This window comes from Vidua macroura, chromosome 6, assembly GCF_024509145.1.
Source record: "Vidua macroura isolate BioBank_ID:100142 chromosome 6, ASM2450914v1, whole genome shotgun sequence".
Classification (NCBI taxonomy): domain Eukaryota; kingdom Metazoa; phylum Chordata; class Aves; order Passeriformes; family Viduidae; genus Vidua; species Vidua macroura.
In genome coordinates, this window is record NC_071576.1 from 5353978 (window position 1) to 5380842 (window position 26865).

The window sequence follows — 26865 nt, forward strand, 5'->3', positions numbered from 1 at the left end:
AGAGACTGCAAATGAGGGCCAAATTGAAAGCTTTTTGTGGATGCCCCATCCCTGGAAGTGTCCAAGGCTGGGTGGGATGGGACTTGGAGCAATTTGGTCTAGTGGAAGGTGTCCCTGCCATGGCAAGGGTTGGAATGGAATGGTCTTCAAGGACCCATCCAACACAAACTATTCCATGATTTTATGATTCACAAGCCTGTAATGACACCATGTCCCATGGAAGATTTACTTTTGTTCCAGTGAAGCTTGTTCAGGCCTTGGATGAAAAGAAAGATAAAAAGGATGGAGACAAAGACGGTGACGTTTTTCAAAGAACTGGTGCAAGCACAGTTTCTTCCTTTATAAAAATTGGAAATATTCTTCACCACTAAGATGAGAAGCACACTGAAATTCTGTATATGCATATCCTCTTTGGAAAGCTTGGAGAATCTTGTTTCCCCCTATAGTAAAAAATGAGGTGACCCCGGTTCAGGGAAGCAATGATGATGTCTTGCTCCAGATCAGAAGGCTGAAGGATAGCTTTATTAAAACTATACTATATTACATTAATATACTATTTAAAGAGATACTGTCCTATTCTACATACTTACTTCTTACTTACCTAACTCACAAACTCGTGACTCTGCTGAGAGCCCGAGCCACAGCTGGATCCCACTGGTCACTGACCCCAAACAACCTTCACCAGAATCCAACCCAGCAATCACTGCAGGTAAACAATCTCCACACCACATTCCACATGGGGGAAACAAAGGAGCAGAGACAAAGATTGTTTTCTCTTCTTCTCTGTGTGCTTCTAAGAGACAGAATTATGTCTCTCTGTCCAGAGAATGTGAATGCCACACCCCTCTCTTGGAGAAATTATTTACTTTACCATTCATAGGGTTTGGAAAATAAAAAATGTAATCTTTAAAGGGTTTAGTGCATTGGATATCATTGATAATTTACAAGGAAGGATAAAGCTGAAATTAGTGAAAAGCATAACTTTGAACTTCTTTTTCCAGACTGTCCATGAAAATACCAGGATGAAGTTTCACAGGTGCTGATTTCTAAGCTGATCCTGCTGAGACTGAGGGTGTAGGAGTATTCAGCACAGACACAGCACGACCCCACTGATGCTCACAATACTTCACATGCATTTTACAGTACATTGGCCAACTTAAAGCTGCAGTGGCTGGACACTGCTGCACCTTTCCTTGTCACACTCAAAAGCCCTCTGCTCCCAGCTGTAGTTTTCTGTAGCTTTTTATAAGCTCCTATTCAATTCATTTCAGCATCCACCAATGAGGGTCTGTCAGCAGTGAACAATCAGGTTTGGTTTCCAGTTCATACCTGAAATTGTGGCCTCATTTTCTGGGTCTCAGGCAAAATAAATGAACACACCATTACAGGGGCTGTTTTGTGAGTGCTGTACACCAAAGAAAAATCCCTTCTTTGGGCCTTTTCTCTGTCTTCATCTACTTGATAAACCCGTGGATCACGTTGGTTAATTCAAGCAGAGCACTAAAGCAGAAGCTCAGGCTGAAGCAGTTTGCTGTGGGTGACCCTTTATCCCTTTTCTGAGCCAAAGCATTCCAAGCTGGGAATACCCATCGTGCAGCTGTAGCCCATACACACCTGGTGTGTCAGAGCTTTTAGCTCTATTGAAGTGCATATTTGCTGGACCATCAGCTTTTAGTTAGGTAATTCAAATAATTTTGTGGGCATAACTTCATTACTTACTACTCAACAAGTCTGTACCATTTGCAGATTTAATTGGCAGGGACCTATGCTCCCATTTGGATGGTCAATAAGATGATTAGATAGCTTTATTAAATTGATCAATAATCATTAAAATTGTTTTTCCCCATTTCGAGATATGCTTTTAAGTCAATTTCTTATACAGCTAACTTGTGCCCTGCAAATTCTATTTTATTCTATACTGCTTATTTTCATACATTCAGGTTCATAATTCGTGTGTGTATGTGTTCTTTTCCCCTTGCAGTCTGTTTATAACAACATTCCTCTGTAGCTACCTAGCTGATGGTTTCTGAACAATTCCCTGCTTCCATCAACATTTTCCATTTTCAAGCTAATTTCCCTGTCAAAAATTGCTGTGAGCTCTGGGACAGTGACCCTAACAAAAAATTGGCATGCATCCATTACTGCATAGTGATAATTTTTGTTTGCATAAAGTGAGCATGCCAAGACCATGAGTCACTAGGCAACTGCTAATTTATAGATCAGTGCTGATCTCATTTCTGTCTGTGAGCATGACACCCAGACCAGAGCTGGCTGAAGAAGTTACTGCAATAATAAAACATTCTACAAGTGATGCTTTACCAATTGTTTTTAGAAGCACTAGTGAAGCTTTATTGGTTGGGGTATAATCTCCTTACAGACTCCCAACAGCTATACCCAAAATAATCCGAGATAACTCAGCCTTCCTATGTGCTTCTGGAGATACATGAGAAGCAGCTCCATTCCATGCAGGCAAGTGACAGACTTGACAAAAATCACTTTTAACCCATTGAATCCTGAAGATGAGGCTGTAACTAGGTTGGGATACTGCCACAGTGCTCCCTAAATAATATCTATTTTTGGCAGTGCCAAAACCAAGCATGTGCTCTCTGCTCTCCTCCCCTGACCACACCCGTGCCCGTGGCTCATGGGACTCTTGTGAGCACACTCAGTGCACCACCACTCCTGCATCAAACCCTCAAAGTCTTGTTTTGATGCCTTAGGATTTAGCTTTTATATTTTTCAGGTCCTGTACTGCTTTAGTGTGTAACTCTACAACTCCATAGCCTGTCAGCTGCTGTTCTCCCCTTTTATTCAGACAAAACAATTCCTCTCTAGGCCTGGAACTCAAGGACACCTCATTGTCTCAGGCCTGAGAGATGCAAAAAACAGTGAATTGGGGGGGGGGGGGGGCAAACTTGGAATAAATCACTTCATTACCTGAAACTGTACTTGGAGGATTAACCCCTGATATGTAGATGGACCAAATTTGTAACTGTATGGAAAACTTGTGACTGTTGTCCATCTTGGGTGTAGCCCCTCGGCGGCTTTGACTGCCCAAGGTGTCCCTAGTGAAGGCCTTCAATAAACACCTGCTTTTATTCTCTTAATTTTGTCTAGCCTCTGTTTTAGCCACTGCACAGCATCAGTTTCAGTAATAAATTTCTCGACCTCAGTGGGAGTAAGGACTCTGCCTTGCTAGATGGAGGCATCAGTGTAAGTAATGAGTTTTCTGACTGTTGCCTGTGCTTATCCTGCTTCCAGTCACAGCTGAAGGGGTGACATTACCCAGGTAGTGTCTGTAAATCTGTTCTTTTAAACGCTTGTAAGACATAGCTGCATTTCATATCAAGATATTTCTACTGCTAAAATTGTTGGGAAAAAAACACCCAATCCAAAAACTGTCTCATATATCTTACCTGGTACTAAAAGCTAAATGGTAACAGTTCTATTAAGACTAAGGCACAGAGAGCCCAGTTTCTGAAATGGAATCTCTCTTAAACATTTACATGAGCTCTATCATGACTGCTTCTTGCCATTTAATTTGACATTTCACCTAAACAGACACTGATTTGCAGAGATGATTCCAGAAGCATTTGGATTAATAAATGCCACAGTCAGAAATACCCCAGTGATACAAAGCGGAAGCAGACAAAAAGCCACACATAGATCACAATAAGTATTTTTTTAAGGATGGGGGACCCTTCTACAAAAAAATGCAAGGATAACTTTTTAGCAATGTCAGTGAAACCATCAAATATCAACACCAGTAGAAGGCAGAGACAGAAACACATGTCTGTAACACACAGTGATCCATGAGAATCTGGAGAACATCCGTTTCAAAAGTTTCCATGGCAGTCAGCAAAAGTACAAGGACAATTCCAAAAGTAAATATACAGCAGCAAAGCACCATCAGCACTTAAACAGTTGCTTTCACTGCTGTGAAATTATTTCAAATTATAGTAAAAGGCATTAGGAGAATTAGAGCAGAATGTGCCACAGCAGAAGGTGAAAGATAACACTCAAAGTGATTAATTCAGTCTGAGATAGGTTTTAAAATCCTTTACATTGAAAGAGAAACCTAGCAACTGCTGCCAGACATTTTAAAAATACTGTACATGCAAATATACATTTTAATGGCTTTATAAACCACCACAAGATTATCTAGCAGTAACATTAGCAAGCTTTTAATGAGCTGAGTTATTGATTAATGTTGTAATGCTGCTCTGTATGTTTGCTGCAGCTAAAGAGATTAAGAATATTAGACACTCAGATTTGAGGCTGCCAGAGCTGGTCACTCTGAGATGATTCAGTTACCTAGAAAGGGCCAAGGTGTTGATTTGTACAATAATTCCCTCCTGGTAAGACAGGAGCTCTTTCCAGTCAAGCAGAAATCCCTCTACCCAAATTAGATCATTTGGCTTTCCTCACTGCCAACACTGAGTCATCCCCTCAGACACTCAGAAACAAAAGCAGTTCCAATTTGCTGCTGATAGTACCAATGAATCTCTGAATTTGGATGCCATGTCCAGTTTTAATGCTTGTTCATTGAATTACTGTTTAAAAATACCAAGTAGATCACAAAATGGTATCAGGTGGCCTTGTTGCAAAAACTAATTTGCAGAGCAGATTGTCCCTAAGGTTCTTTGTCAATGAGAAAGGAAAGAAAAAAGGAGTAAATTGCTGTCAAGGAGAAAGGAAAGAAAAGAATTTGCTGGACAAGGTCCTCTTTCTGGCAGGAGGTGGTGTAAAGGGAACGGAACACTTACACAAAATTACATAAAAATATCTCTAAAGAAAGCTCAGAGTAGATGATTGTTTTGAGGCTTTTTCCTTGAAATAGAAAATGTGCACAATTTTCAGATGATTAACTTCTCCTTGTTATAATTTCAAATTGTTCCATTACGTACTTGCCATGATATTTTAATTCAGGAGAACATATTTGGACTCACAGACTTGTTACAGACTTCTGCTAAAAGAAGCAGTGCATTTAAATGTAAATATATATATATATATTTGTCTTTATGAGGCATCTATAGATTCAAAGTCCAAGATCAAGCAAAAACATCTTTTGCAAGGTAGAAATGTGGAAGGTTCTGCTTTCTGTGGGCTTGGAGGGACATCTTGTGACAGGAAAAAGCAGCGCCAGCAACGAGCTGCAGACAGAAGATCCACCTTGGCAGAACGGCAGAAGCTGCTTGAGCAGTTTTCTCCCTCTCTACTAAAAATGTTTTTAAAAATTAACGTAAAGACTCCAACAGAAATCTTTCCAATTTGCAATAAGTTTAACCTCCATACTCACAAACCAGACAGCTCTGATGGCATTTCTTTCAGTGAGGATCCGATTTTCTGCCAAGTAATCTTACCTCTGGGAAATGTGCAGCTGGTCTCACTGCAAAATAATGAGAGAAAAAAAATCCCCCCCAAAAATAGTGATTTAATTATAATCAGTCTTACATTGATAAAATTATTCCAGTGTAAATGGCTCAGTGAGCACTTCTTTTTTTGTTTGACAATGGGCTATTTCAGCTGAGGCTCACATTTGTCCCTGATTTCAGCTTCAGTAAACTCCTGCAGCTTGGCACAGTTAATCTCCATTTCCCCTGCCCCACGGACAGGACACCCTCCCATGGCACAGGACAGAGGAAAGAGGAAAACTTTCCAAGAGGAAAACTCCCTTACCCTCTTTTTTTTGACATTCCACAACCCAGATTATCAGCCCCACTCTACACACGAACAGAGCAAGAGGAGATGTCACTGCAGCTCAAATTTGCAGCCCAGCAAAGGGATGGGGAAGGTCTCCAAGGGGTTCTGTCAAACTGATAGCCAAGCAGGGCTGAGGAGCTCAAAAAAACCCAATTTCCACTGTCCCATTAGGGCTGGAGCACTGCTCCCATGGAGAGAGGCTGGAAGAACTGGAGTACTTCAGCCTGGAGAAGGCTCCAGGGAGAGCAACAGGAATTGGCCAATCTGCAAATGCCAGGTAAAACATGGAGTAATAAATCTATGAGCAGGGAGAATCTGGAAACTGAAAATTCAGTTTATGATAATGAAGATGCAGAGCAGATGTGTCCAGAAGTGTGAGACAGGCTTTGAGTACAGTTATGTCTGAATTATTTGCTCTGTTATTTACTGAGTCCAATAGAAGGAGAAGTGGGTGCAATCCCTCATCCTTCCTTATGAAGGTGGCCAGAATAGCTTATATTATAAAAATATCTAGATATTTAGACTCTCCCAACCACCAGCCAGCATCATACCCAACCCCAGGGAGATCTCAAATAACATTTCAGTGTCTCAAGGACCTACAAGAGAGCTGGAGAGGGACTTTTGACAAAGCTTTGGAGTGATGGGACAAGAGGGAAAGGCTTTAAAGTCTCAGAGGGCAGGGTTATATTGGATATTAGGAAGAAATTCTTTACTGTGAGGGTGGTGAGGCCCTGGCACAGGTTGCCCAGAGAAGCTGTGGCTGCCCCATCTCTGGAAGTGTCCAAAGCCAGGCTGGATGGGGCTTGGAACAGCCTGATCCACTGGAAGGTTTATTCAGGGTGTAGTTTTCTGTGTAGTGGGGTTAATACACCGTGTAAGTGGAGCAAAAGGAAAAAAAAAAACCTGCTGCAAGAATCCCATTCATTGCTAATAAGTGTTAATTCTGAAGATTAATCATAGCAGCTCTGTGATTACTTCAAAACATTCTGGCAGAGGTTTTTACACTCTCAATTATATTCTGGTAGATTTTTTTTCACACATGCAGAGGGGCTTTTGTTGATGTTTCTGGGGGATTATGAGCTCTTTCTGGTTTGTTTTCACTTCATCTTTATGCTTTGTGTAAATACATCTTACTGAGTCCAAGGATAACTGAGTGCAATTCCTCACCCTTCCTTATGAAGGCAGTCAAAAGAGCTTTTCCTATATTCTTTTCTGAACCTTTGGAATCTAAGAAAGAAAAAAAAAGTTTATTAAAAAGGCAGTGGAATATTCCAACCAATTTCACATTTCTTTTATTGCCATCCCCATTGTACTTCCATTAGAAATACAGATTCTGCAATGCAATAGCTGAAAATTATTTTTTAGAAAAATGTTTCAAAATAATTATAAAATATTTTATTTTAAATGAAAGGTGCATTTTGGGGCATGGTATAAAGTAGTCCTGTAAGACTTTGCAAATGTGCTTTGGGAGCAGAAAAAGAGCTACTTAATTGCTATATACTAAGAGCCAAAATTGCCAACACTGCAGATTTTAGTGCAGAGAAGGTTTTAAAAGACACATTTGATGTCAATCAGCTCCCTTTGATTGGCTGTAATGGCACAAAGACGTTCTACTGCATCATGCATTTTGTACAGCATGGACATAAATAGAATAATATTTGCATTCCCAGTAGAGATGAAATGGATTGTCTTATGAGGATGTTGATCAAGAGGGACTAAAAAGAGAATTGGTTTTCTCAGGTTATCCCAAGTTGGTACGCACAAAATACTCCTCCAACTTTTTTTTTTTAATTTTTAATATAACATTTTCCTTGGATAAAGTATTCAAAAGGTTTCAGACCTGCCTGTTGCTCAAGGAGCTGCAGATTCCTCTGGTGTTTAATGGGCAATTAAATATGAGTTTCCTTTCCAGACAAATTTATACAGTTTCCAGCACCTTACAACAATAATTATATTCTTTCACAGGCACTCCTTTCCTCTGCTCAGGGAAGAAGGCACAGTTCAAAGCAATCAGGATCTGGCACTTTTTCACTTAAGTATTGAAAAATCCCATTTTATGTATGGATCAAATATTACTTATTCGAGGGTTCTGTAATTTAGAACCTCTTTTTGGATTTTTTTCTCTCTCATTTGAAACAACATTTTAAAAAAATAATTAAATTGAAACCTTCTGCAGGAAATTGGTTCAATAAAAGACACTTAAATGAAAATAATACTTTATTTTAAAACATATAATTATTTATCTTGAATTTTGGTAGCTGCTACTACTTTGTTGCCATGATTGAAAAGCTTTCTCAGAATTCTGCACAGAGGGTGGGATCCCAAATTATTTGGAACTGTCTGACAACTTTCCGTGCAAGTTATTAATACTCTGATTTAAAAAGTGGCATTTTGTTTTCAGTGCTGCAAAGTAATAGTTCTTCTGAGAAAATAGACAATAGATGGTCTTCAAAAAATGTGTAAATTTTCAAAAGATTTATTGTTATTGCAATGAAATTTCCAGGATTGAAAATCTGGAAGCTCTAAAAAAGTTCAACCTCTTTTGGTTGGAAAAAAAAGCCTGATGAAGAATATGGAGGTGAGTCTTGTGTTCTTTATAGGATTTCTTTTCTTCTAACTGGTCTAATGTTGGTATTTAAATAATATGGTATATAAATTGTCTAATAAGTAGGGAACTTATAGAACTGTTGAACAACAAGGAAAAATTATAACTTTAATGTAAAGAATTAAGGCTGAAACATTATTTGGATTTGCTTAGCTGTCAAAATTTTCTGCATATACATAAGTCATTCATTTTCAAATATTTTCTGAGATTCTTCCTAATAAAAGAGGGTTTTTACTCTTCTTATATGTGCAGATTTTTGTCTCAATTTCAGTATTATGTGAAAGGATTGCCATGTGGTTTTTCGTTGCTGCTGTTGTTGCTTTCTTTTGTTGTTTTGTTTTGTTTTGTTTTGTTTCGTTTTGTTTCATATTGCTTTGCTTTATTTGTTTGTTCTGTATTGTTTTGGGGTTTTTTGTTGGGTTTTTTGTGTGTTTGGAATTTTTTTTATTCTGGTATAACTTGGAGACATAAGCTCCTTTTCAGAAGGGACTTTTATCCTGTCTTTTTCTTAGGCTCTTATATATCAAATCATCTCCTATTAAAAATTATTTTCCCCCCATGCTAACCTTTGAATTGGAAGCTGGTCCAGAACCAGCAAGAGCTCTGTGATCAGAAATTTGGCAGATAAAGGGAGAAGAAATGTGTGAATGCCTTTTTCCAGCAGAAGACCACGTGGCTTTCTGGATTCCCTGGCTCTTCACACCCCAACAGGGAGATGGAATTGCTGCAGCTTCGTCCATTTTCCCTTGGGAGAGAATGGGGGGAAAAAGGGAGAGGGAGATACAGATACAGAAACAAAAGCAGTCAGAGCAGGAGATGAATGAGACCAAATCACTGTCAACCTTCAAACCTGTTAAAAAAAAAAAACCAAAAAAAAACAAAAAAAAAACCAAACCAAAAAAAAAAAAAAAAAAAAAAAAAAAAACAGGGAAAGATAAATTGGATCATATAAGTAAGGACAGGGAAGGCTGAGAAATTAGAGCTGACAGAACACAAGTGTAGAGGGAGCAGAGCGTTTCCAGAAATTACTCTTTACTACCAAGTCTCATTATTCCTCTATTAATGAAGGAATGGGACTACTTTTGGGCTAAGAACAATGTATTACTTAGATAAATGTCATTACTGGACACGAAATGAGTACACAGAAGCTTGGTAAGTTTAAAGGAGAAAAAGAGAGAGTTTTATTTGAACATCTGGTATTTATAGAATTTTAAAGGTGACAGTGGATTGGAGGATGAAATTACCACCTCTCCAACCACACTGGTCAAACCAACAGTCCATCAATTCTCTCCTCCCACAAAGAAGAATGCAAAACAATCATTATTTACATGAACAGTGCGTGAGAACTCCAGTAGAAATATGTAAACATTATCAGAAGGTTAAAGAAGTTTTATGAGAACTTTAAAGCTTTCAAAAGAACCATAAAAGAAAACTTAACACTTAAAAGTCAGGGCAACAGATGAACATCAGTCTTATAACTCTAGATAAACACCTGGAGGCTGTGAGATTTATGAGAGTAAGCAGCTGGTTATTGCTTAAGAGTAGTTACAAGTTTTTTGTTATATGACAATATATAACTTTCCAGTCTAATGGATAGATGCTACAAATTTTATTTTGCTTTTCTAACTTATTAGTTTTACTTAATTTTGCTGCGCTGCCCATAATTTTGCCTAATGGGCTTCTGTCACACATATACACATATGCTTCCATTATAACTTGTAAACTCTTAGCTTACTCTATACAAGCACATTAGAAACTACATAAAACCTTACATTATAAACCATCTTATCCATACATCAATATCAATACATCTTCTCACTTACTTAAGGCATATTCTTACTTACAACTACAGAAACATAAGTTTATGATTTTTCTGCTTAGTGTCCACGTATTGTATTTTTACATCCATCTAAACTTCTTCTAAGGCTGCAGATGAAACTCTTCAGTGTCTCTAGAAGTTTCTATTTTTCTGATTCCCACAAGCAAGGACACTACAAACAGAAGTGGCACCTCACTGCAAGGAACTGCAGTGTCATGGTGGAGAGAAATGATTGACATCAGTGATTTAGTTCTCATGATTTCCCCCAGGCCAAGACATGGGCTGCAGCCAAAAGCTAATGAGCACTCCTGACACGAGGCATGATCTCCGAGGTTCCTCATGCCCAGCTGTGAAACTGTTTATTTTCATCACAGTATCATTTACAGAGGCTTTCCAAGCTAATCCCCTCTTGGCAAAATGCATTCTCTCTTTCCATGTCAAAAGAAAGCTATAGTTCACAACAGAGGCCAACATTGTTTAGACTCCAGTCAAATTTGTTTTTACATTTGAATGATCTGCCTGTTAGCCTGCAGGCTCTTCAGCATTTGCAGTGCTATATTAGATTAAAACTGTTCTGTTTAAAACATTCACTTATATACTCTGCAGAATTTGCAGGAGGTTAAACTCACTGGAAAAAGGAAAAATAGGAAGGTGGTACCAGTCTTGCATTTTTATCATGATCATTCTCATTATTATCAAGGATTTATGTAAATTGTTTCATTTTCTCTCATTCTAATAAAAATTTTCTACCAACTTGCACGATTTGAAGTCATATCCAAAGTACACAACCCTGAGCATCCCAAAGTTTGTGTCAAAACTCCCCAGGGCTCATCTTTGTGTACTCCAGACTCCTTCCTACAGAGGAAGTCATGTCAAAAAGGACAGAAAATTCACATCATATTCTTAACATTGTTCATATACTTATTTTTAACTTTCAGTGCCTTTAGTATAAAGGGCACTTAAATATAAATTAAGACTGTTTCATTGTAAATGGAAATGTAAATAATGACTGCATTTCTAAGCAGGTTTTAGAGAATCTAATATTTTTTCTTGGTGTATCTTCATCTGTAACAAAAAAAAGGTCTTCCAAATGCTATCCATACATTTGGAGTGGAAATAGAAAATAATTAATAATTATTACATTTGTGATGTCACTGATTATTATTCTTCAGCAAAATCAAGAACCAAGTTTCTAGAACTCTTCATGCATTGCAGGGGATTCATTTCTAGTTTCAGTTCTGCTGGGTCCATAACTGAATCCAATACCTCAAACCTCTGGTAGAAGCTTTGACCAAAGGGCTCTTAAAAGGAACTGCAACAAAACAGGAGTCTTTGCACACATATCCATAAAATAGAACCAGAAAATCTTGATTACACAAACAGGACCCCTAAAAGTGCTTTGATAAAGAATCAACAGATTTTTTTCTGAGTGAGGGTGCAGAGACCAAGGACTCTGTTGGTGCAGGCTCCTGCCATATGTGGATCAGGCAGAAGCAGAAATGTACTTCAGTCACCTCATCTCTTTGTCAGATAGAAACTGCATATTTGAACATTTCAAATGATATTCACGTTGAGAAGTATAGGCAGAGTGGACTAAGTTGTCTTAAGAAGAATTTTATGGAATTTTTATACTTTTTAGTGCACATATAGAGAGCTTATCTTTTGGAGATACATAAACAAGATCATTTTCCTGCTGTGTTTTAAGGTAAACTTTTGCTCCTGGATCCTAATGGGGCTTTTTATCAGCTGGAATGTGAATTGAGCAAGATGCAAATGTTGGATGAAACATGAAATAATAAATCTCTAAGGAGCAATAATCTAGAAACTGAAAATTCAGTTCATGGTAAGGAAACCACTGAAAATGCATTCTTGAAACGGCAGTCTTACAAAAAAGAAATGAATCTACTAGAGGAAAAAATAACTCTCTGCAAGAGAAAACTGAGATAGTATGTTTAGTGAATAATCATATTGGAGAAATGCTTGGAAGATTGGGAGAGTTTTCTGGGCCTTTAAACAACAGACATCCAGCAAAGTGCTGGGAGTTTGTGGGTTTTGGTTTTTTTAATGTTTCTTGAAGGGGAAGGGTTGCCTGTAATTCCAATGTCAACTTTATGACTTCTTTTTCTTGTCATTTTCAGTTCTGCCTCAGGACTTCCAAGTCAAATTCATCTAAAACCAACGGCCAGCACGAAGTCTACACACAGAGAATCCCTCACTAATGGGGCATGTGGAGGGTGTCAGTGATGCCACAGATCCAGGGTTGGACACCAGCAAGGCTCGGAAGTTCATGCATCAAAATGAGGCTCAGGGTTGTGGATCGGTATGGGACCAGTATATCCACATTTTAGGATCAGTTACAGTGGAATCATCTATCACTTGGAGACTCACAAAACATGGAAAAACAGCAATAAAAAAATCCAGACAACAAACACACCTTCCTGTAATCATCATTTTCTCCGAATTTGTAGTTTACAAAAAATCAAAATTATGTCAATTGTCCATTGTTGTTGTTATTGCTGTTGTTGCTGTTGTTCCAGGCAGGATTTTAAAGTATTTCAAAGTGGAAATGAAGAAAAGTTTTATTTGGGTAGTACAATTCTCGCTGGTATAATTGGAAACAGTGGGAAAAATTCACTTTGAAGAAGACTTATTGAATAATCAATGGTAAACTTTTACAGATACTTCAAACTAGAAGCTGTTTCTTATGATTCCAAGTTAATAACTTTTAACAAGACAAATTTATTACAAGGATCTGGACTATTTTGAATCATCAGAGCTCCACAGGCTCCATTTAGAGACAGCTGGCAAGAAAGGAAGCACTCCCTCTCCTTTCCTTCTCTTGGTGGCAGCTGAAGCTTTGAGCCCACAACGACTGATTTTTTGTTGCCTTTCTCTTTTCTTTCTATATATGAAGGTCTTGATTATAAAAAGGAAATATAGAAGAACAAGCAAGCTATCCAACTGCCTCCTAACAACAGCAATTTGATTATTCTAAGTTGCTACACATCCTTTCTTGTAGGGAAGCTTTGGAAGTCACTTACATAACCTTTGTAGGAGCAACCTTGACGCTCGGTTGAGGGGAGATTCAAATTTAGACTGGCAGCATTTCAAGGACTGTTTTCTGCTTGAATACTCCAAGCTTGTCCACCTCAGGTGTGCCTTCTTTCCCTGTTCAGGGATGTTTGTTAGAGCTGCAGGTACTCCTGTACTTACAGCTTGCATCTGAGGTTGTTTATAAATAGAATTCTGCTTGCTTTTAATGCCACTCTCTCTTGAGCCAAGGATCTTTTTGTTCTGGCAAGGAGAAATTAATAAATCAGCTTTGTAGGGATGAAAGCCAAACCAAAGGGTTTTGGATGAGTAATCTTAGCACATAGCCGTTCTTGAGAAAGAACATTTTTAACAGCTTCAGTAATTACTTTGGCTTTCACAGCTCATTCTTTTTAAGAAAACTTTCAATTAATTGAAAAGCTGGGGAACCTGCTTCTTTTCTAGGGGGGTTCTCTGTTTAAGGTGACTGATTACCACAAATTCTTTAAGGAATCTTAAAGAATCAGGTGGAAGTATGGGAGGTTTTTTCTCAAGTTTGTAGAAATTATTGTAAGTACTTGCAAACCAAGATTGGTTTAAAAGGATTTAAACAGATTGAAAATATGACACTGCAAAAAGCGAAAAGGAACACTATGTGATTAGATATTGGTACTTGGTGCTTAACTTGGAATGCAGCCCCTGAATAAAATAAATTTATTTGGCTCCACTCAAGAGAGCAAAACTATAATGAAATGAAACAGGCTAGAGGTAATCCTTGTGATTCTTTTTTCTGAGTGAGAAAAAGAAGAAAGTCATGCAGAAAGAACTGAAAAAAACAATTTTGTGCAAAGGGAGAAAAATATTATTAGCTTCTTCTCTGTATGCATTTCTGCACATGGGTTGAGTTCATGTTGAATAATTCAATCATTATTTTCTACCAGAGACTTCAGAGTAAGCAGCATCATGGGAATGAAAATAAGATGCATATTTAGAGTGCCCAATCAAATTCTGAGGCTGAAATTTAAGAAGTTTCAAGTATTTCTGTAAAAAGAAGTTTTCAGTGTAGCAGAGTAAATGTCTAAGTTCTACAAGGCATTTAATGTAGCATTGGCCTGCTTAACTTTATGATTATAAGAACAGAAACATTTTGCAAAGCAGCAAGTAACTGAAGGTCATTAAGAAGTTTTACCCAGACAGAGGTGGCTTGAAGCTCCCTAAAGTCCCTGTGGTTGGTGTTTGGCTCTTGGACTTCAGAAATAAATCAAATCCCATCCAGATATTGCATTTCGTTGTATCACAGGACAGCATGTGCATGCCAGGACAGTCACAAGGTGCATTTATCCATGCAAGTAAGTCACAACACTTTCTGGCTAAACCTCATCTTTGACATTTTCACGACTGCACTCATTTATTCAACTGCCTTACAAGAAGCATTTTGAGATTGTGATGGAGCCAAGACCTTTGTTATAACCCCTGCCCTGAGCAGCTCATTGTGTCGCCAGTACTCTGAGGACACCCAGTTGCCCATTTGTACCTCTGAGACAGAGCTGGTGATTCCATTTCTTCCTTTGCATATTTGATATTTGTGACTGTATTACAATTTTAGTAAAGATGGTGCTTTTCATCTTTTTTAAGTGCATTTACCATAAGCATGTAAAAGTTTCTTTTATATGTAAGCTGAGAGCTTGAGGGGAGCAAAAAGACCTTTTCAATCTCGAAAGCAAACTCACATCTCCCTGAGGGACAGCAGGTTCTGAGCTCAGAACATTTCAGCTGCCAGGATCAAAACAAACTTCCTGGGCTTCAGAGTATTCCCATTTGGAGATGCAGTATTTCAGTTAATGGCACAATTATGTTTTGGGACGTTTTCAGAGGGTTTTCTTTTGTTTGCTTGGGGATTTGGGGTGGTGATGCCCTGGCACAGGGTGCCCAGAGAAGCTGTGAGTGCCCCATCCCTGGCAGTGCTCCAGGCCAGGTTGGATGGGGCTTGGAGCAACCTGGGGTAGTGGAAAGTGCCCTGAGGAAAATAACTTGCCTATTGTTTTGGGGACTTTTTTTGGTAGTGCTGAACATGGACACTCCTCTTACTGACTATAAAGAGGCAAGGGAAAAAAATAATGTCTTACAAGTGATCTCTTGGTGACAGTGAAAAACAGTGTTATGGATTTTGTGTTAACCACAGTCTGTTGTACCTAGTAAATGCTGTGCTATGTGTAAGCTTTAAATGGTCAGAATGTCTTTTCTTGTCTTTTTCTCCTCATTATCATATTTTTCCTACCTTGCCCTTGCCCTTTCTCTTTTTTTCTTTTTTTTTTCCAAATTATCTCTCCACACTCACTTCTCACCAGTGCCCCCCACTAGTGTCTGGGGGGAGAGTTTGGAAGACCCCCACAGTACCCTCTGCAGCACCTGTATTTACTGCCTGTGGAACAGATTGGCTCAGTGGTTTCATGAGCTGTTTTTTAAACTATTTTCATTTGTATTCATTTGAACACAACATCATTTTGCTATTATTGTGTCCTTCCTACCAGCACTACACAGGTGTTAAATGCTAAATGAGCATACAGGAAAAAGATCCTGTTCCCCAGTTAATGGCTTGATTTTCTTGCACCTGTCTCTCATTCTGTTGCAATAATGACACCACAAACTGTTTCCTTATTCACTATTCTTTACTTTCCCTGCATGCCACCCCTTATCATACATTTTATGGTATATTTTATGTTATTTTATAGTTCTATTTTCATGCTGCTTAAATGTCCTAAAATGTTTAAGATATGGTCTCAGTCAAATGAAGGTACCTGGCTCTTGCTTCAGTCTTTGCAGGAGTCTGACAGAAGAAAAAAAAAAATAAAATTCTGTAGAAGTCTAAGCTTATGTGAATGTCCCGAAACAGAATTTCTAAAACAAGATGCTAAGGCAGAAGGCAAAACCAGCAGGGATCCTGAGAAGTCCTTCAAGCATGGGGAGTCAAAGTTTGGAGAGATCTTATAAAATATGTGCTGTATGGAATAATTCCTGCAGCAGGAAGGACAGTTTGTAGATACTGTAGATGGCCATGGGGTGGCACATGCAACCTTGAAAGAAACGTTGAATTTCTGCTGAATTCTTTCCCAGTGGCATTTTGGCATGTTAAAAAAACTCCACAAAGGGCTTTGGCTACTGGGAGTAATTCCAGACAGGAGTTTGAAGAGTGAGAAATAACTAGATGTGTCTGATCTTTTCATGATACCAATTAGTTGTGTGACTCTGTCACTGCAGTGGCTTAGGATTGGTCAGATTTCAACTGAATTTGAAAAAAATGCTAAGATAGTCTTGAATGTAATGAAGTATTTATGACACAAATCCAAAGGATATCTGGCCTCACAGGTTCCAGTCTTTATGAAATTATTTGTATTTTGGATTTCAAAGGTTTTTAATATTAGCCAGCTAAAATCAGATTTTACAGTGCAATCACTTTTTTTTTCCTGCCAAAGTATATTTTTAAATTAATAAAACAATAAACTCAAAATCGTGATATAGATAAAATACTTATTTTTATTAATATGCACTACATCTATATTAGAATATTCATTTGCCAGACCAAGATGCAGCCTGCCTGTTATTGCATTGACATCACTGTTGTGTTGTCCTATCTGCACTCCCAAGCTAGAATTAGAACCATTAGCTGTCTTTTCTCCCTCACTTAGGGAAAGTGATAATTGCAAAAGTTTTCCTTGGCCACAGCTCTCCAGCTTGTGCAATGCATCAAATCTATCAAGCCAACTACCCAGGAGCTGATTCAGTATTCAGGCCATGGAAATGCCAAGAAAGTGATGCATCTATTTCTGGCAATGGTGTGCATTTGCAGGCACTCATTAGCACAAAGTTAAGGTTAAATTAACATTTGTATTCTAAACTCATCTTTGACTCTGGGCTGTGTCAGAGTTTTCATCCCTCAGAACACAGTCTCTGGTCAGCTGAAGTGCATTCTTTCCAAGACAATAACAGGCAAGAAGGTTCCTCCTTGAAGCCTCTCTGAAAGGTTTGTGCTTGTTTAGCTGACAGAGTGGATGTGAGAGGGGCCACGCTGCTATTTAGCCGTGGCTCCACACTAACAGCAGGTTCACACCCACCCTTCATCCACTGGGACTGGGTGAGTGTTGCAAAGGGAAATATCCAAATATCACAGAGGAAACCTTCACCCTTAAAACCCACAGTCTTTGAGCAAATTAGAATGAGGAATAGAATTATAAGTAACCAGATTAAATCACTGTCATGTTTATCCTCTGATATGTTCTGCTTTTTTTTGCAAGAAAATGGAGTTCGCTTCAGTAATAATTTTAATCTGTTCTGATACACCCTCTAAGCTTTACATTGCTAACAGAGAGCAACATCTCTGTCTCTCTAAAGGAACTGGGATTGTTTCTAGGTTCTCAGAAGGGAGGAAATTAAAGCTAATTTGGAAGGTGATCACACCAGAGTATGTGTTGGAATCCGAAATTCAGGGAACTCTCAGAACTTTGGGCTTGTAAGCCAAAGGTTAGAATTAAACACAGGATTTGATCTGAGACCTTGGAAAAGGCTTCCAAACTTAGGTGCTAGAAGTGAGAATGTGGATTTATAGTTTAAAGCAGAGACATGTTAAGTGGAGGAAAGTTTAGAGTTGTAGAGTTTAAGATATAGAAAAAATAAAAGCAGTTACAAAGGTAAATAAGGAGTTTAGAATGCAGCACTGTGGTTTGTGTGTCACAACATGATTGGCTAAGAAAGCTTACACTGTAGCATGGGTCCATAAGACAAAATATTTAAGGATTGGGTCAAAACCATAAATATCCTTGTTGGCAGTGTTTTATTGGTCAATAAGTCCTTAAAAGGTCTTATAACTAGAAGTCTTGTGACCTCTGAACCATGCAGTGAAGATGTGAGCTGAGCTCACCCTTCCTGTCTGTGTAAAAGATAAGAAAAATAAAATTATAAACATCATCTAAAAACTCAGCAGTCCCAGTTCAAAATTCCTTCTCAAATCCTCACAAGTATGGAGTAGTTTTGGACAGTGCAGGAAGAGAAGCACTGCAGGAGAGCTGTCCATGCTCTCAGGATCTAAGCCAGACTTTGACAGGCTGAGCTCTTCATGCTGGAACCTGGCATTTGGTTATTGTGCACAGGGTATCAGACAGGCAAGTTAAACTCCTTTATCAGCCTGTGTGAGTCTGTATGGCAAAGAACCCCAATGGTGGAAAGGAATTAAACTGATGGATCTTCACAGGAAAAGATACCTTTGACTCAACATCCTGAAATTATCAGACTTAGCTTGAAAGCCTCAATATATTTACCCCTTCCTTGGGATAGGGGAATTGGGACTGCAGCCATGTGCATTGTGAGAGGTTTGTGCTTGACCAAGAGCTGGTCCTGCCAGAATACACAGCTGGATTTTAGTGTCTTACACTGGTATTGGGTACACTTTGATTATGAGAAATTAAACCTAGTTTCTAGAAGATCAGTGCTATAGAAAGATGATTTCCTGTCTTGATTTCTATTCATTTCCTAACTGAACTCTTCTAATCTTACACTCGGCATTACATTTATAATTTAATTAAAAAGCAGAAAGTATGCAGGTTTCAAATGCCTTTTATTTTATACAGCTCAAAAACCAGCATCTGTTTTCTATGTTCAATATAATTGTGGAAGAAGAAAAGAAAAACACAGAAAGATTCATTCTGTCTCATGATTTGTAATGTGATGATGGTGTTTTGAACATGGAACTGACAGTAAAGGTCAGGCCTCAGACTGCTGAAATGAAAAAAGCCCACAATATTTACAGTGTTTAAGGCCAATATTTAGTCAGGTACAAGTGAGATATTTTTGTCAGATTTTCAGTACAGTGAATGCATTACATAACTGTTACTTTGTTATTCAGCTCGGCCCATGACCTAAACTAAACACAAAAGTTAAAAATTAACATTTGGGCTTGATTCTGATGCTATTTAGATTTATTTAACATAACTAGAACTGGTATTTCTCTGCCTATCAGTTACTATGCAACGTGAATTATAATTATTGGGCTGAATCCTAATTGCATTTCTTATTGTGCAAAGGGCACAAAATTTTCAAAGAAAAAAGATTTTAAAAGGAATGTATCTGGAAATAAGACACAACCCAAACTATCAGCCTGTCCTTTGAATTTTATGAAATATGTGACTTCATGTCATGATGTCAGTTATTCAGGAAAATATTTTCTTTTTTGTTAAATCTGAAGTCAACAGAATGCAACCTGAGGGAAAAAAAAACCCAGAAATTTTAGAGGCAATATTCAGGAAGAGGAGAAAGTGAATAACAATGTTTGACCAAGGTGCCACCTTTCCATCATTCTGTGTTTGCAGTGAGATAAAGGCAATTCTCCTCTCTCTTTTCCTTTTGCTAAGGATCTGTTGCCTGTCTCTGCTTGGCTCCACTCTTCCCTTGCTGCTCTTTCATAATGGAAGAGTTGCCAGTTCCTCCCTGTCAGCAGCATCTGTTCCCTTCTCTCTGCCTCCCCATCTTACCCAGATCACTTTCATTTCAAGGAGAAGTTAGAGAATAAAGTCTTCAAATAAGTGAAGAAGAGTCACCACAGCCTTTTTTGACTTTTCACCATTTCATTCAGTGTGTATTCCCACTTTATAGTCTTTTTATGGTTTAGCAGTGGGACAATATTTCATTAGCACTCCATCGGTTGAACTCTTCTCATTTTAAAGGCAGCCATGGAGCATTAGAGAATTTGGCTGCATGTCTGGCAAAATTGTAATTTCTGATCTACTTTTGGCCTGGGTTCTGAGTTTGAGTAGGAGCAGCCTGAGCACACAGTGGGACATCTCTAGACTTAAAAACACCTCTAAAGCTTATCTTCAGCTATCATGAATTTACTTCCTTAAATAATATGTATGATCTAGTGAGAAATTAAGCTCCAATTCCTTCATACAGAACATTTAGCAGCAGAAATATGTTTGTGAGGTGAGCCCACAGGACTGGGCCAGGATGCACATGGGAAACAGAACTTGGATCATGAATACTGGGATATTAGTAGTAGCCAAAAGCTTTGGTGCCTGTTTATATGACCTCCAATTTGAATTACAACATCAATGTGATATCACTTTATCATCCATCTGACCTCGATGATGGTCATTTCATTTCAACAAATAAAGAAATACTCCTGGAGCACCCTGGGTCTCCCTCAACAGGCCCAATACTGAGCAAGGGGAGTCCTGGGCTCTGGATCCAGAGAAAAGTACTTCAAGATTAAATGTGTCTGATTACTTTAACCAAATATTTTGATGTGAATCATAACCATGTGATCACTTTTGAGGGCAACAGAGGCTTGAACAAAATGCACTTCCTCAACCTCAGCTGGAACCAGCTAAAAAGGCCCAGGGAAGAGACAAACATTTTACAAAAACACATTACTAACATAGCCAGTCTTGACATCACACACAACCCGTGGCACAAGGCAGGCAGCAGCACTTGGAATTCCTGGGGAAGCATTCTAACAGTTGTAAAGGTTTAAAGTCTGGTCCTCCACCTCATTATTTCTGAGGCTCTTGCAATGTAAGAGGCCTCGTGATCATGTTATGGCATTTTGTTCTCACAGAGCCTTCATTTCTTTTTGCAGTCCCAGCCTAACCACGTGAATAAAATGCAGCATTTTTGCACAGAGACATCTCTGAGACATAATTACTTTCTTTTTTTTTTTTTTTTCCTTCCCTTAGGATTGAAACATATTGGTGGCCTGTGCCAGATATCAAAACCAAGCCCTTGTGTTAATTCTGCTGTCTCAGCTGCCCTGAAGAAGGGGTGGGAGCAGAAGAATTCCCAGCCCTGGGAAGAGCCATTCCCAGCCCTGGGGAGGTGTGTGCACACTGGGAGTCCCCGTTCCTGCCTGGATGTGCCTGCAGCAGCACAGCTGTGCTGGCTGCAGCTTTGGGGACAGAGCCAATACTCAGCCCTTTTTCTGACTCCCTTTCATCCCTGTTGCTCAAGCAGTTTCTGGAACAAATCTTTCTCTCTGTGCTTTTTCCCCCCTTGAATGAGTATATTTTAGCATTATTTAAAGGGCTCATCAGAACTGGCACATTTGAACATTAAAAATTTGAGGCATTGAGACACTCTTTAAAAAGTTGGGTTTTTTTTTAAATGATCACTTAAATTTAGTATTTTGTACTAGTCAGCGTCAGGCCAACCATTTGAACAGAATAACTCTAAAATAATTTGAACAACAAACCAACAGAGGAGACAGAAGTCCATTGGGGCACCCAGGAAACATCCAAAAAGATGCTGCCTTGTCTATTTGTCCTGTCAATTAAGCTCCAATTAATCTCTTCAACACATGCTAATATATAAACAAAATAATAATAGCTACCAGTTCCAGTCTCTGTTTTTTTATTGTTGTTGTTGTTATTCCTTAGTTATTTATCATAATAAACTTCTAATTTTGCTCTGTTCCTTGTCACCAGCTCTATGTGTCAACAACTCTTGAGTATCACAGAGCACTAAACCTCCTAAGTGACCAGGAGACTGGAACTTGCTGATCTTTAAGGTCCCTTCCAACCCAAAACACTCTGTGATTCTATAAGCTTTTGGCCTTTTTGGTTGTTAAAATACACCTATATTTCACTGACAAAGACATTTTTGCTCATGATGTGAGAAGTGTGTATCTCATGTATTATATGTTAAATATACCATGGGCAGTCCAGCATATCCTGTATATATATAAGACAGGTTTGAGGTTTCAGTGCCACATGCAAATCTTTTAAGTATTTCTCATGTGTCCTATGATGCTTTCTTTGGGGATTTTTTGATATTATTTCTAGGTCATAAATTAAATACCTAGACTATAAAACCAAATACTAATACACCTTATATATTAGTGAGCTGTGCAAGATGAGTCAGCTTCTGAGCTAGCCCCTGTGATTCCAGAGCAGTTTATCACCATCAGTGTCACAGGAAATGGGGACAATCTAAACTGGCTCAAAGGTACCTTGTCCCCTGTGTTTTGAGCAAACAACATCAGCATGGATGGCACAGTGGCTCTGTTGGAATCACAGCAAAGCTCTGGCTCTTGTCACCAACGAGGTGACAGTACACCAAACAGAAAGGAAATGCAAGTCTATTTCTTGTATATAAGCTATACTAGAAATTTTAAAATACTTTATCTCCAAGCCAGCCACATTTCAGCTGAGTGTCACTGGGCAGTTAAAGGCTCTCAGTGACCTGAATCAAGCCCTGATTTCTGATTAAGAAGTCACAGAAGCATCAAAAATATTGCAGGAGCAAAGATGAATGAGGCTTAATGTTCAGTTTTGTTGCAACTTATACCAGGTACTATTGAAAAGGAAATCTTCAGGAAAAGTTCTGCACCTGTTTTCACAATGCAAATTTTATTTTCTGAGTTTTGTGAATGTAGAAGCTTTGTCCTTGCCTCTGGCAGTAGGTCAGAAATTAATTATTAAACACTGATCCTACAAAGATCTTGGCTGGTATCAAATTTTTTATTCTAGCATGATCTTGGAAACAGTCATGTTCAAATTCTGCTGAATCCAGAATGCAAGAGTAACTATGTTTGACAAATAGAAACAATGGAGTGGAAAATCAGAGAATCATAGAATATTTTGGGTTGGAAGGAATCCTAAAGATCATCTTGTTCCAACCCTTGCCATGGGCAGGGACACCTTCCACTATCCCAGATTGCTCCAAGCCACGTCCAACCTGGCCTGGAACCCTGCCAGAGATGGGGCAACCACAGCTTCTCTGGGAAACCTGTGCCAGGACCTCACCAACCTGACAGTCAAGAGTTTTTTTCCTAATTTCTAATCTAAACCTACTATCTTTCTGTTTAAAGTCATTTATCCTCATTATTATTATCACTTCATTTGCTCATAACCTTCTACAAGTTCCCAAGCTTACTACAATTTGTATAAAATGAACAGAAAGTTCTGCAACTGATTCATTAACATCCCTGATTGAAAAATGCCTGTTTTAAAAACATGAGCATGTTTAGATTCTTTTAGTAGCAAATGAAATACAAAATATTTTCTCTAACCCATGCCAATTATAAGAGTATAATTATATTCATCCTTATCAGATGAAGAACCATCATAGTTCTTCCCAAAGGTGTAGAAATACATTCATTGGAACCAACTTTCCCTTCTGTATTCTGACTATTTTAAAATCCTTAGAAAGGCTGAATCCTACAGCATTGCTTGAATTTCCTTAGGTCCTGACTGCGATCTGTATGAGCCCTCAAATTGTCCTTGACATTTTTAGCTTCCATTTTCAGCAATCTGTGTTTCTAACAACCGTCTAATTCTCACTGTTATCAATTTTCCTATTTTTCATTCACTTCTGCTATAGTGGAATAAAAGGGCATGGCCTGACCCAGCAGGGCTCATCAATATTTGCTTTTATCTGTAAACTTGAGAGGGTGAAGATGTTTTAAATGTAAATGAGTATGTGTCAATGAAGTATTTAGTGTTTCTGCATCTTTAAACATCTCCTAAACAACCTTCACATTTTTTAGATCAAGTTTCTGTGTCACTCTGGTGGCGTTTTGCTCGTGCCTGCTTGCAGCACGTGAAAAAATTCCTTTCTAGAACACCAAGGCTGTACAATGGATGTGCTTCTGAGACACACTTGCTTGTTCTTTTAAAGCCAAGATCAAGTGCTTAATTTACTTGCTGATCCCAGGAATTCTAAATGCTCTGGAAGTCAGTGAAGCCTCAAGAAGACTGAGCAATTTTTTGAACAGAAAGGATACTGATGGCAAAGGTAATGACAGAACCAGAGTGACTCAGGAAATTGCAGCCAGCTCCTTTGCATTCTCCCCCTGATCTGTAGAAATTGGCCCTGAGAATTATTCATTAGAACATTCAGCAGCTGTGCTCGGTTTCTTTATTCTGCCAGTTTTGAACCCAACCTTTTTCTGATGTCACAGAAGTATAATGTTGAAACATTAATTCTCCTAGCAAATTCTATAAACATAAATTCTCTACTACATATACAGCAACAGAGTTTTCTAATGCTGACCCTTCAAATATACCCTGCCCTAAAATTTAGAGGCTTAGGAATATTTCATGTCTAAAGCCAAATGAGCTTTGCCATGTGCATGTTGAACCCTCCACACTAATCCATTTCTTGTGATCAGGCAGGATTAAAATTTCAGAGTTCTACTGAATGCCATTATGAAAAGCAGATTGCAAGGAGAGAGCCAGTACATCTAATTTCAAACCAGCAAACGCTGAGAATTACCCTCTGAGCATCATCTCTTACCTTGAAAGACCACTTGAAATCATAAACTAAGTAGTTGGTGATGAGCAGCAGGACTGTGGGAAACTGGTTTGCTTTAGGAGACAGCCTTGTCTTTGGGTTACCCAGTGCTTAATCAGGTGTGAATTCTCAGGGTTCCTCAGATCAATCACAACAGATCTCTCCTGGATCCTCCATTGCCAGGCATTGTATTTGAACCAATATTTGAGCCAGGCATTGTATTTGAGCCAATATTGCAGCTGTTCCTTCCCGGGGACCATCAGTTTATAACACTCATTCAGCTGCTCATTTTCACAGAATTTGTAGGAAGGCAAGAAATGCTAGTCTGACAAATTGGTCCAAAACTCATCAATAGGTTTAAAAATTAGCAGTAGAGCCAGCAGATGGAGATACAGATAGCATAATCCCATTAACTTGTTTCCTTAGGAAAGTGACCTAGCAAAAAGCCACAAGACTCAGTGGAGGAAGATCCAAGGTCATCCTAACCTGTTCTGATCCATCAGCTGAGATCATGTTAATCTGCCCAGTATGAAAGGTTAAAAGCTGCTCTGTCAGTTCAATTTGTTATTAGAATATAGAATTGCTAGAGGAAAACACATTTCTGCTGATAACTGTAGCATTTCATTCTGTGTGCATTAGGGAATTCACGTTTAGAAAAATTGCCAGGAAAATTAATGCTTTAGTATATGTCATGGATGTTTTATGACATCAGAAAGGACTCATAAAGGGTACAGTAAATACTTAGGAAAAGAAAATAATACAGCCAAAAATGTTCTTTAGTCTTTAGAAAGCAACCTAATGGTACTGATTATTAAAGTGATTGTCTTACAGACTACCTAGATACAATACTCAATTATTTGGGCCCTCACAATATAATCTGAATTTTTTTGATTGGGACTCTGTGATCTTTTCTGTGTTGAACAATGATTGCTAACACACCATGGTAGATGGGAAGTGGGGAGTCCCAGCCATACAAACTGATTATAGTCAGGATCCATGACTGCCTTACCTTTACAGGAAGCTTGCTGCCAGGTGTCCAAAGTCAGATCCTGTCTATGAAACTCATTTCACAACCAGGACAGCAAAATACATGTTTGGATCAACATTTGTCTTTTTTCTGCCCACATTCGTCTTTTTTTTTTCTTTTTTTTCCTTAATTCAGAACTGTGGAGGTGGTGTTTGCAGATCAGTTTGGAAATGTCTGCTGTGTGAATTTATAGAACAATGATCTCATGTCCTTCATGTTTAATCTTCCTCCCGAGTGCCAAGGGGGATTCATAACATAGTCTTATCTATTTTTTTGTAATAATACTAATGATAAGCTAATTTATTTTGATTGAAAACAGTCTTTAATCTCCCTTAATACCCTGTTGTTTGTGGGTCTTGTAACAACAGCAATCACTCATCACCAAGCTGATTGCAACGATGCTTTCCATTTTACGGTACTGTTGCAATAATCTGATCCAAAATCAGTGAATTGCACCAAACTGTCTTAAACTGACCAATCATCTCTCTAAAGATCAAATTCCCAAATCAGGAGAGTGTAACTGGCAGTTTTGCTAATGTGTTAGCAGAGGAACATTTGTTTGATTAACCGTGTTTCCTTTTTACATGGATTATGGCTGAGCTACAGTCAGATTGAATCAATACTGCCTGGACAAAAGCTCCCAAATCAGGTACCAAAGAGGGAGCAGCTATGCTCAGAGGTGGCCTTTTGACTATGGACAGCAAGGACATGACAAAAGCAGCAAGTGCCATCAGCTTTTACAATATACTTTTATCCCTCCTGTACTCCATGGAGGAGGAAGGAGGTGCCTTTAGTGTCAGTAGCTTTGGATCTCCCTTTTTTTAGCCTCTTCTGAGCTTGAAGAAACCCAGTAGATGGATAGTTTTTTTCTTTGTTTTTCACACATATGGCATGTGGGCACCACTTTGTTGTCTTTTCTTAGCTAAGTTCTTTGTGAACAGCTTGTTAGGCCACTTCTTCATCCAACCAACTGTACCAGGCTGCCATCATCTGTATTTTGGATCATTCTTCGCATAGGGGGCCAGGCATACATTCAATTTTTTTCACCTTTCTGCAAAGGACTTCATTCTGAGCCAAGGAACCACCTGTCTCTTTGCTGATTTGATCTGGGAGATTTTGTCCATGTGCATCCAATCAGATTGATCATTGATATTTTGTTTTCCTTCCTAAATTTGTAACACATCACACAACAAAATTCTAGAAATATATATTCGGATGCTGAGAAATATATTGAGATAATATTTCAGTCCCTTGAGCCTGACCTGTGAAAACTCAGCTGTCTTACACTGTAGGATGTTCTGATGGCAGTCACAACTCCTTGTTAGAATCAATGAGTTCAGTCAGTTCAGATTACTGCACCTTTTATGAGCACAGAGAAGGCTTTTTTTATATTCATCCAAAGCTCTT

General features: G+C 38.6%; 1 protein-coding gene across 1 annotated transcript in view; it reads left to right on the forward strand.

The window, feature by feature from the left end:
* The first annotated feature begins 209 nt into the window (after positions 1 to 209).
* Positions 210 to 26865, forward strand: part of LRRC9 (leucine rich repeat containing 9) — a 33282-nt gene continuing 6626 nt past the window's right edge. Inside the window, 21 exon segments of the mRNA XM_053979667.1 lie at positions 210 to 297; positions 5875 to 5980; positions 7382 to 7457; positions 8138 to 8155; positions 8157 to 8248; positions 8821 to 8891; positions 11153 to 11208; positions 11874 to 12073; positions 12266 to 12350; positions 12688 to 12793; positions 14056 to 14227; positions 16019 to 16129; positions 16394 to 16428; positions 16844 to 16990; positions 17195 to 17289; positions 18486 to 18584; positions 18779 to 18958; positions 20443 to 20619; positions 22329 to 22398; positions 23383 to 23398; positions 25594 to 25692. Coding sequence (XP_053835642.1) covers positions 210 to 297; positions 5875 to 5980; positions 7382 to 7457; positions 8138 to 8155; positions 8157 to 8248; positions 8821 to 8891; positions 11153 to 11208; positions 11874 to 12073; positions 12266 to 12350; positions 12688 to 12793; positions 14056 to 14227; positions 16019 to 16129; positions 16394 to 16428; positions 16844 to 16990; positions 17195 to 17289; positions 18486 to 18584; positions 18779 to 18958; positions 20443 to 20619; positions 22329 to 22398; positions 23383 to 23398; positions 25594 to 25692 — 2099 coding nt within the window.